Source organism: Mycetomoellerius zeteki, unplaced genomic scaffold (genome assembly GCF_001594055.1).
Source record: "Mycetomoellerius zeteki isolate Tzet28-1 unplaced genomic scaffold, Tzet1.0 scaffold62, whole genome shotgun sequence".
Lineage (NCBI taxonomy): Eukaryota > Metazoa > Arthropoda > Insecta > Hymenoptera > Formicidae > Mycetomoellerius > Mycetomoellerius zeteki.
The window spans coordinates 953,420-965,571 of NW_017257632.1; the positions used below are offsets into that span (position 1 = coordinate 953,420).

The 12,152-nt window shown below is 35.5% G+C and overlaps 1 protein-coding gene across 1 annotated transcript in view; it reads left to right on the forward strand.

The window, feature by feature from the left end:
- Positions 1 to 12,152, forward strand: part of LOC108728447 (Down syndrome cell adhesion molecule-like protein Dscam2) — a 98,227-nt gene that overhangs the window by 53,937 nt on the left and 32,138 nt on the right. The window contains exons 8-10 of the mRNA XM_018457002.1: positions 5,964 to 6,260; positions 6,629 to 6,739; positions 8,299 to 8,457. Coding sequence (XP_018312504.1) covers positions 5,964 to 6,260; positions 6,629 to 6,739; positions 8,299 to 8,457 — 567 coding nt within the window. The remainder of the gene's footprint in view (positions 1 to 5,963; positions 6,261 to 6,628; positions 6,740 to 8,298; positions 8,458 to 12,152) is intronic.

Here is a 12,152-nt window from a genome sequence, read left to right on the forward strand (position 1 = left end):
CTGTGGAACGATAATCGTGGTCTCGGTTTCGATTAACTCCGGTTGAGTTTCGTTTGCAACAACAGCAGCAAAGTTACGGCAAATCGCATTAGTTAACTTCAACAATAATTATTTTCCGTTATCTGATCTAGCCAGCATGCTATGTGATTCTTATTTTATTTAAGAATTATACATATATAAATTATAAATTATAAATGTAATAGAATACTGTATTTAATAGAATATTTAGCGATAAATTACAATCATTGTTATCATCATAATTGCTGATCGGAAATGTTGTTTAACGGCAGATCGAGAATGCGTTTAACAATTCTCCCTCGCACGTTTATTACAGGGAAAAAAGAGAGTTCGGACGAGCGATCGCGTGTTTGGCGAACTTGATCAGAAACTTGGTTTGCTCGCGGTTTGAAAATGTTGGTTAACGGCTGCGGAACTCGGTACATGTGCGGAGCATGGCTGCCTGTTTGCGCAACGTTCCCTCCGTAACGTATTTTCCATCGGCTGGTCGTTTCGCCGCGGGATACGTGCCATTTTTGTACGAAAATGGCCTCGTTTGCTCTCCCGCTTGCAAACCCCCCGATGTGAGACCTTCACCGTCGCGCATCAATGTCCGATGGACAACCGTACGACTCGCGAATTTGCCCCGGAATATAATAAAAGCGATTTACGATAGGTTTCACCGATAACATCGCAGCCAAGTATTGGACGGATCACACGGGTAACATATGACACGTGGAACATGTCCGGTAACTTAGAGCGCGATGTGTTTCATGTGAAAAAACTCTCCCTCTGGAATTCCCTCCGGAATTTTTCGCAAAAAACCACAGTACGGTTTCGGCACGTTTATCGGCTTATTCATATTTAAATTATCCTGTTATTGCTGTTGAAATTCCATTATATTAATAATTACCAGTTGACATCAACTAAAAGTAATATAATATCAATGATATAATTTTGCATTGACAACAACATAAATGTAATATATGGTGTTACACATGGTGTTACATAACATTACATTGTTGAGTGCGAAAAATTCTAACATTGATATTATGTTACTTTTAGTAGACGTTGACTGAGTATAGAGAGATTACATTTTTAATTAAATGTTTAACAACATTTGTTCGTATTTTTATTCGCAAGACGGTATTATTTTTCAATTAGATTTCGAGATATAATTCCAAAGGTAGTCTTTCCAGCTTTGAGTTTTTATTTTATACTGCTTCCACCTCGGGAGGAGAATATTACTGCCGGCAAGGAAAAGCGTGCTGAGTTTCGTGCCGTTCTTACGAGCGATTTGTACATTTCTGGAAGTTCGTACAGGCTTTCGCGGCCATTAACCTTTATACGGCCGGCATTTGGTAACTTTTATGACCTTTGAAAGTTTAAATTTTCTTTCAAAATCGCTTATAGTCCACGCTCAGCTACCGTTCCCTCGTCGGAAACAAGCGTACCGATCTTGGACGCCGTGTACAGTTTGTTTCTTCCTCCGCTGTAATCCGAGTTCGGATATCACGCGCGAGCTAAATTACTACTTTCCTTCTTCCTTCTTCCCGGTTTTCTCTTAGCTGTCGAGTAATTTTACCACTAAATTTCTTTTCGGACAAAAAGTATCCAATAAAATATTATAGTATTCTATTAGATCTAAGTTTTCAGGCGTGTTAAACCAACATAATGAACGGGAACTTTATAAATAGAATATAAGATAAAGGAAGAAGTGCAAGAATTATCAAAATTAGCTAACCGATTAGCATATCTAAAAAGAAAATCAATTCCATAATATTCCTTGATATGAAAGAGAAGAATAACGTATAATGTCAGGAAGTGCAGAAGAAGTTTCTATAACATACAATATCATACAAATGTACACTGCATATGTGATGTTTGTTTTCTTTATTTCTGTACGAAACTGTCTGTTTTCTTTATTTCAGACATGTATAAATTCTTAATATATATATATTTACGCTTATTTTTATATGCATTTTCATACAAACTTATACACAGCCATTTTTAAAAAATAAATATTATAATTTTTTAAATTATTGTTTGTTTAACCTGGAACCAATGACCAGGACGTAGTGATTATTGGTCTTTTTTGGTTTTGTTTGTTTTTTGTTTTATTTATTTTTCATTATTTTTGTTTTTATTTTATATTTTTTATATTTTTATTTATTTTTTGTTTTATTGATTATATATAAACCTGTATATAAAACGCATTAAAAAATCAATATGTATGTATATGTAATAATTTATATCTATTTGATCATATAGAAATATAATACAAAATAATACAATCGTTTCTTTTAAGTTTTTCTGTATATTATACCTTTTAAAAAATGTTTTATACTTAAAGAATACAAAAAAATTAATAAAAATGGTTACAAAATATAAAAAATTAAATAATAAAAAATTGAAAATGTTAAAAACAAAATAACACGAAAATGAATAATAACAGAAATAAAAAATAGAGCCCGTAAAATCACTATGTCTTCGTCATTGGTCTTGAATTTAACAAAGATTGATTTAAAAAGTTATTTATTAAAAATAGCTGATGTGTGTATAAATTTGTATGTAAAATACATCTAGAAATGAGCGTAAATATATGTGTTATAATTTACTTAAGTCTGGTTCTACAGAAAACATAGGATGCTTTCCAACGACATATGACACAGTTTAACACAGTGAATCATCAACTTTGTTGTTTGTCAATGTTAAACAAAGATGAAATGATCACTATGTCACACTGTGTTCTACTGTGGTTCTTGCTGGAAAACACTAATACTATCTCGTATGCTGTATGTACTCTGTAACGTTATATTGTTTTTGATAAATTTTTCTGCACCTTCTAACATTATGAATGTTATTTTTGTCTTTTATATACATTAAGAAATACTGTGGATTAATTTTTTGTATACATCAACATCCAGATATTTAATAATAATTGGCTTTGTTAGAAGATAGCAAAAAATTATGCAGGACGACATCGCAGCGAGACCTTTTTTTCTACGACGGAAATATATTTTATCTACCATCGAAATTACGTCACGAGGAATAGTTGCGCACTAACTTCTGCATTACGTCAACAAAATGTCATGTAATCGCTATTCATACCCATAGTGATAAAGTCCGTCGTTCCGGTTACGACGACGGATAGAAAATTAGTAATTTACGTCGTCCAAGTTCGGAGCCGGGTGCCTATTACCTTGTCATTAGGATTCTTCCCGTCTCCATGATTTCTAAGCTGTAGGGGTATAGAGTGTACATTAGGTTGGGATCGCCCGCAGCACGATAGGATAGTTAGTACCTACTACTACTACTACCCCTGGATTTGCATACGCTAACGAGATTCCTGTGGTTTTGCCGATGCTTTGCATGCTAGCCGCGCGCGATTTCGCGGAGCAACGCGACCGACTACGTCTATTTATTATGCGTCATAGATACGTCGGGGTATGAAAGCCGGTCCGTGGGAACATCTCGGCGAATTTGCGAATTTTGCCAACGGTCCCTGCCCCTGGATGGAATTACGCGAACGTGATATCTTGTCTGTTATGATTATGGCATTCTCCCGTTTCGCCAGAGAGGAAAAGAGAGAAAGATTTACTTTGCTGTACTTGGAAAACGTATAACCTCGGAAAAATATATCGTTCATGTAAATCATGCTTTATCGTGCCGCTTATCCGAAACGCTCATTGACATTTCGCGTAAACTTCAATCTGGAATATGACCTCGTTGCGTTCCAACCAACGTAATTTTTGTTGCCAACGAGCTTGACTGTTTGCCTGGAAACGTCACGGCGTTTCGGCAGTAATGTTTTCTGAAATGTAGAGAAAACAAGTGGCGGCCCGGCGCTAACTAATATTTATTAGAGCGTAAACAAATCATATTAATCTTCATAATTACTGCATGTCTCGGGAAAATATTTTTTTAAACATTTTATTATTTTGGACACGATATTACAGAGAGCGTAACAAGAACTCTGTGATGCAAACGCTATGCAAAACAGAGATACATTATTCGCAAAATTGATACTTGATACGCGATAAATTATATCTGATACACGATGATACTATTTAATAATCGTTTATCGAGACAATACGCAAAATGCGATATTTTTCCTCTACTGTTGTGACTCCTACAAATATATCATATCCGATGGAGTAAATTTGTGTTTTAATGCTGTCGAGTTTTTATTCAATCTTTATCTGTGGAGACACGGTAGTGTCTCGGCGCTAAACCAAGCGCAGCGACACTGCCGTGCCTCCTTTACGCGAGCCGGCGAGTTGCGGCAAATTGAGATTATCGTTTATATATCGAGAGAGATTTTTGCCGCAATAACGTATTTTATGATATTCGCATGTTAAGACGCGCCGCGATCTTAAACATTAATTTACGATTCTTGAGAAACGTGGCAATATAAGATTTCCTCTCGCCAAGAGTGCCAGAATAACGAGGAATAATCAGTCAACCTAATTGATAATTTACTAATGGCGGCTCCGCGTAATCTTTTAATTATACACGGGCGAACTACCGAGCCTCCGATATTTGCTCCGGTGAGTTTTCAACTTTTAACTATCGAGTTAACCCGCGTTAAATAAATGGTGCGCCTTTTTCCTACCTTTCGCGCGTTTCCCTGATAGAAATAGTAATAATCCCTACAACACGAAATCTTGCAGCAATATTTTAATAGCGCGCAATATTATAAAAATTACAGCAGTATTGTACAATATCGAAATTATAATATTTGATTGGAAATATTGTGACAATATTGTGAAATATTGTAACAACAGTATTTTGTAGAAAATATTGTAATATATTATTGCAATATTATAATTCGACAGATAAGTACGCGACCTCGCTACGAGATGGACTCGCTTCTCTCGTAAGAAGAAAACGTCGAGATCCTATAAGAAATATACAAATCGAGTTGGCGAGTCTCCTAGAGGTTCCCAAACTCTTTCTGGTGTGCTTTCTGGGATCCCTGTTTTTGAACATAACTTTGTTGTATGTATTTTAAAAAGTGATGCTAATCAATAATATTTTAGCGATAAAAGTTTATTAATTATTGAAATATTGTATAATATGTAGCAATGTTTTATGAAATATTGCAATAATAATATTTCATAAAATAATATCAAATATTTCAAAGTAACATTGCTGCAATGGTTGCTGTAATATTTCGTGCTGTAAAGGGAGAATAAGTAAAGGGAGAGGAAATGTATGTTGCGTCTTTACAATGCCCAAATTATATTGCATCTCTCGTTTTGTCTTAGCGCAAAAGCATTCTGAAATATTCTTTATCATAAATATTCATCAATATCGATATCAATAATGCCGACGGCGATGAAGGAATTTTCTCTCTCGGATGAATACGAAAACTTTTGGTAAAGTTAACGTTATCTCACGGCCAGTGTGTATCCGCGCCGCAAAGTTTACGAATTTATCATTTTAGTAAACTGAAATGAGAACCGTGTGCCGTAAAATGGCGGTTTTATCTACTTATTTCATTATACGTTGATCGCTATTTGCCTATCTATCATAATTTTCCTGTTGTTTACAAATTAATTATTAGTGATATTGTTTTCTCGTTTTCAACATTATTGATAAGATATCACTCGCTATTGGGTTTTCTGTTTCTATTCAGATGATTTGTAGATAACTCCGCGGATCGACGGGATATTGCAACGACAATTGGCACAGTTTTTTATTTGGATTATTTTTAAATGGCTTTCACGAGTCGACGGAGATATCGTCAGGTTGCGAACTTAAATTCGTGATGGTTCGCTTTCACGTTCGACAATCGATTTGGACGTACGTATAAAAGAGAGGAGCAAAAAAAGAGCGTAGAAATATACAGACGCGACTATAACGCGGTGCGTTAGACATGGAGAAAAGGCGGGGGTATACAAAAGATAGCATTTGGAAACTTTGGGATATGCGTAATCTCTGCCCGTAACGTCTGTTAACAGAGATCGCGCCGCAGCTGGTCTACAGGTTTATCGAACAGACAATACAACCTGGTCCATCGGTTTCTCTGAAATGCAGCGCCGCGGGTAATCCCACGCCGCAAATTTCCTGGCTGCTAGATGGATTTCCGCTTCCACAAAACGACAGGCTCCTGATTGGCCAATACGTAACCGTGTACGGGGACGTAATATCCCACGTTAATATCACGACTGTAAAGCCCGAAGACGGCGGCGAGTACGAGTGCATCGCCAGCAGCCGCGCTGGCGAAGCGAGGCACTCGGCAAGGCTCAATATCTACGGTGAGTCAACGCGAAAGTCAAAAGTCAGCAAATACGTTTTTCCGTAATTAAAATACTGCAGAAAGCCATGATTACGATTTTGGTTCATGCAGTTGAACTCGATCACTTATTTATTACGAACAAACGTTATTCCATTCCTGTATCATTAAATAGTACACTTGCAGTTTGATCAAATCCAAAGGTGTCAGAATTGTCTTTTTTCGCTCGGCGATATTAAAAATCTGTTTTATCTTTTTTTTTATTTTTCACGCGGCTCTGTCTCCCTGGAATCGAGAGAACAGAGAACTAGATTTCCTGCTGGAAATTTATAACTTTATGCTGTTTCGCGTGGCTGCAGCGTAACGAGCTTTACTGCTTTCTAATCTCAGGACTGCCATACGTCAGACCTATGTCGCCCGTTTCAGCGGTCGCGGGGAAGCAACTATATATCAAGTGTCCTGTAGCCGGTTATCCTATCGAATCGATAGTGTGGGAGAAAGGTAAGCATCGTGCGTCATTTCTGTTAATCCCCGACCGAATAACGGGGAGTTTTGCCGTACGTTTATTCAATATTTCCATTGCGGCGAAAGATACGTTAAAATCTGTCGTTGATCTCCCGCATTGATTGATCATTCTCTTTCGTAACAAGTGTGCCATATGCAGTCAACTGTATACTATTAAATGTACACTATTAAATCCATAATGTCAGATTATACCCAATTTGAGTTATTTTTAATCATATCTATAAGTCTGCTTCTACCTAATATATCGTTAATTTGACAAAGACAATGATATATTAAATTTGACCCAAATTTAGTTTATTTGCTAAGTGTATACATTACCTAATATAAATGATGTATTTCGAAACTAATCACAGAAATGGATTGATATTTTGACACAGATGGAAATTAAAATAACAAAATGTTACTTGACTCAAGAGATTGGATTATTGCTTCTTTGATATCTATCATATTTTGATATCATATCAAATTGCACCTAATTGGAAATATCTTTAATTATTTGTATACATCACCATTGTTCCTATCCAATATGTCGTTAATTTGACAATGAAGTTGAACTATTTAATTCAAGAAATATATAAAATTTGATTTAAATTCACTTTATTATTTAACAAAGAAACCGTCGGAATTGTTTCTCGTTAATTTTGATAGGTTTTGGATATATTGCAGAGCAGTGATTCGCAACCTTTTTAAGGGTTATTTTTAGAGGGCTATTTTTAGAAAGAGATAAAATCTTGCTCACCGCATAATGTTTATTTCGTTTAGCATAAAATAGAAAATATGATTTTTTATTATGAGTCGCACAAGTTGCGACAGGCTGGCTGCAGGTTGTGCATCATTGTTGCAGTGCATAAAAAAATATTACACCCATTTTTTTTATCTTCTTATTTCGAGGTTTAGGGGTCGAAACAACCTCTCGAAAATAACGTATTTTTGCATTTTCGGCGAATATCTTCGAAACTATGAAGTACATGAAAAAATATTTTATACAAAAGTTTTGTGGTATTTTATATTCTTAATAATAATATACATTCATATTTTTTTGAAAATATCAAATTTTTTAATTTATCCCTCTATCCCTAAGAGTTGTTCCAATCCCTAAATCTTGAGATAAACAGATTAAAAAATATGAGTTTAATATTTTTTTGATGCTGTACAACATATTCAAAGCTCATCAAAATCGATGAGGAACAGTGTTGACGATTCCCTTGTAATTGCGTATGTTAATATGGATGTCATTTATTTTGAAACTAAGCAATTCAGCCACAGAAATGGATTAATTTACATTTTGATACACATGGAAGTTAAAAATAACAAAATGTTAATTAACTCAAGGGATTGGGTTGATCCTACCTAACAGGCTAGTTCATCGAATTTATGTTGCATGTTTTATGTTTGCAAATTAATTTATGCGGCTAAGGATCGATTCGAAAATGCGAAATATTTGCGTCTCGCAGAATCAAGTATCGTTATTGGATATTTTAAATATTCTCGAACGTGAGGGTCCCCTTTAATCGATGCCGAAACGTTGTTATCAGGGGACATAAAACTGCCTACCAACATGAGACAAAGAGTCGCCAACGGCACGCTGTTCATCGATACTGTGCAACGCAGCGCCGACGAAGGCACATACACATGCACTGCCAGAAACAAACATAATTTCACGTCGCACCGCTCGGTCGAAGTACGTGTTCTAGGTAAGCAAACGTAGCCAACAGTTCTGCATAATTCCCCGCGATATTGAGCACCGGAATTTAAAGTGTTCGTAAAATTAGCATTTGAAAATGAAGAGATTACTTTACGCGCGCGAGCGCGCACTCGTGAAATGAAACGATATATCGTTTCTTTGCCCTCCGAAGTGGGGAAAAAGGTATTTCCCGGTCTTGCTGCCGAGATAATAATTTCTTACGACAATACTTTTAATGCGATATATTGTTATATTTAATTGGCGCAATTTTTACAGTACGATAACTCCATTACCTAATGGCGTACAAGTAAAAGGTATAATATCTCTTCTGTAAAGGTACATAGTTTGTTTTAAATTAAGGTTAATGGCAAAAAAACCCATACTGGAAAAAGAATCAGCACTGTTAAATTCATATAATGTCAAATTATATTAAATAAAATTGAATTATTTTTAATGTGTCTTAAGTTATTAACTAAAAATGGAGTTCAACAATTTATATAACTGGAGGAAATATATTAAATTTGATTCTCTCTCAAATTTAGTTTATTATTTATTAAGTGCATACATTAATATAAATGTTGCTAATTTTTAAACTAATCACCGAATTGAATTGATTTATATTTCCATTTATGGAAGTTAAATATACAAAATGTTAAAAGAATTAGATTACCATTACTCCTTTGATATCTAACAGTGTAATAATAGCTATCAAGTGTTGAGTAAGATAATTTCAATCAAATGTTCGGTTAATATTATATAATAAAAAATAATTTACTTCTCTAAATATTTAGTAAGTATTACCAAGTATAATAATATAATCAACTGTTTTGTAATAATTACTAAATATTTAGAAAAGTGAAATTATTTTTACTTGTATTAACATTTGATTGAAATTATTTTACTCACATTTGATAACTATTATTAGATTCTTTTTTCAGAGCAGTAAGTTTTACATGAAGATTTAGTAAAAATTTCCGCTCGCAAAATCTATCATTTTTGCAATTTGCCTCCGCAATATCGAAGCGCGATTATATCACAGGCGCACGTTAATATGCATTCTCCCTTTGTCGAACATATTAACTATCCATTGCCTGGCGCCCCATCCGACTGTATTAATTGCAGCCCGTTTATACATAACGTGTGCGGCATGCAACGTTTGACGCGCGTTGCCGATTTTATCTTTACATAATGTTTCTATTAGGTTCATCAACCTAACTCTATATGGAGCGTTGTTTGACGTTGGGCAGGATTAATTAGTACGGGACAACATCGACCCGAGTCTTCGGTTTATCGCATTGTACATCGTCCCTCGGAATACATGGGTGCTTTTCGCACGAGGATCCTATCGATCCTATCGATCGCGTATGCACGCCTCACCTGAATGCGAGTTGCTCGAAAATTAGGATAGAGAGTTTTGCATTGCCGAAAGAATATATTTCAACAAAATTTTTTTTCACGTTGGACGATTACAGAGCGTAACGTATTTAATCTTTTTCGGTTTTGATTGACCATTTCATTTCTATATCGCTCAGCAATTACGTCGTATAATTTGAAAAAAAAGAGAAAAAGGGTGGATTTATAATGTTTAGGTTTCTGTTGAAATGCGAGGCACTGTGCAATTTTCAGCTCCGCTTCGCCCTGGATTTGGATGCTTCCCTGAAATCGTGTGGGATTTTTTCTGATGAGGAGAACAATTTTATATGTATATACATTTATTTTACTGTGATGCAAAACGCGCGTATTGCGCACGTTTATACATAAAATGACGTATATATGACGTCCCGGAAATCGCGCTGAAATTGAACTATTTTCGACTTTTAGCTGTATTCTTGCTTAATATTTAATATTTAATTTTGAATATATATTAAACGTTTCGTCAAAACACTCGAGTTACAAGCTAAAGCACGATTGAAATTATCATGTTACGTATACGGGACTTGTTTGAAATGAAATTAAACACGATATTTTTGCGCTAGAATGGAAAACAAGTTTTTTCATTTTTCTAAGTTGTGACCCGCAGCGCTTTCGTAAAGCTACTTCTACACAATTCGCAAATCGTAAAATGTAGTTCGCAAACGCAGACGCGGAATGACATATTGTTGCACGCAAGATACACACACAGGTGCAAACCAACCGCACGCAATGAATTGAACTGCGACAGCGTTGACATTTTAAAGTGTTGACATTTTAATTTAAGTCAGAGAAACTTATTATGTGTCTGATATTTCACGGAAATTTATAAAAAGGGTAGCTTTCTGCTGATAAATGAGCAAATGCAAAATTCATTTCCACTATTCTTTACTGTTTTGTATTGATCAACACAATTGTCACAGCGCAGAAGTTAAAGTGACGGTCTAGTCCAGATCTGTCAAATTTGAGCTCCAGAGCCAAAACGCAAAGCCATCGACGCAAAAAAAAATTAATGTAAGTAAGATTTCAGGGACTGTCAAGTGTTAATACACATTTAAGTGACGCTTATCAACACTTATTATAGTTCCTAAAATCATACTTACATTGAAGTTTTTTACGTCGATGGCTTTGCATTTCGGCTCCGGAGCTCAAATTGGACAGGTCTAGTCTATATAGGGTTGCTTCCCATTTAGTGACACAAATCGATATAAATCGACACAAGTGTCTTTTTATTTTTGTTACTCTCTGAATATAAAGAAAAATAGAATAATGTGTCGACTTGTGTCACTAAACAGAAAGCACCCATTGATCACTATCGCAAAACGCAGATTCTTTTTGCGTCTGCGTTTACGAATTACATTTTGGAATTTGCGAATTATGTAGAGGCAGCTTTCAGGTGAACGCGCGATTTCCGGCGACGTGTGATACGCGTGCTGGGCGTACGCCGCGCGTGCTGAAGACGTGTCCGGAAATAACCTATGCACAGAGAGCACAGCACCTCACTGCATCGCTCAAGCATTCCTCCTTTGCACGCGCTCGCCTAAACTGCTCTGTTCTACTCCACAGTATTTTTATGTACTCGTGTACTTATGTACATAAAAATCCAGCTGCCACGTATGTACGTAACGTATTGTACATAAGACAGACGACGCGACGTACTGCGTGCAGATGTTGCACGGGGTATTACCGCAAAACGTCTTTCGATCGTAATGTCTCCCCCGTACATGTGCACATAATGGGGGATAACATGCGCGACTTTTTTTCGTGATACTGTACAGCGGGAGTTCCGTATTGAATTATTCGTAATACCCCGTGATGCGTGAAACATAGAATTAAATAATAGATATTTAATAACAATCCCCATGGTGATTGCAGAATCTGTCAACTTTGCCGATGACAAAACATTGATACACCGTGTAAACAGCTATGTTGAATACAGGGTTGGGAAATGATGCGTTACTCGTAACGTCGTTACCGTTACCACTATTTTTTTTCAGTAACAATCGTTACTTTTTTTATATCTGGAATAGTAACGAACGTTCGGTCATTATTTTTAGAGTTACTTTAGTTCCCTATTATCTTTTACATCTATTCTGTAGAGTGTATTATTTTTTATCAAACAAAAACATTCTATTTAAATAAAAGTTAATATTAAAAAATATTTTTTGCTTAAGTTGCATTCTGATAGTCACTGCCAATATTGAAAATAAGTATAATAGTATATATATGTCTAATATGAACTGTAGATTTTCAGTATCGGCAATGAATATTAGAATGTACTTTTAACAAAGACAT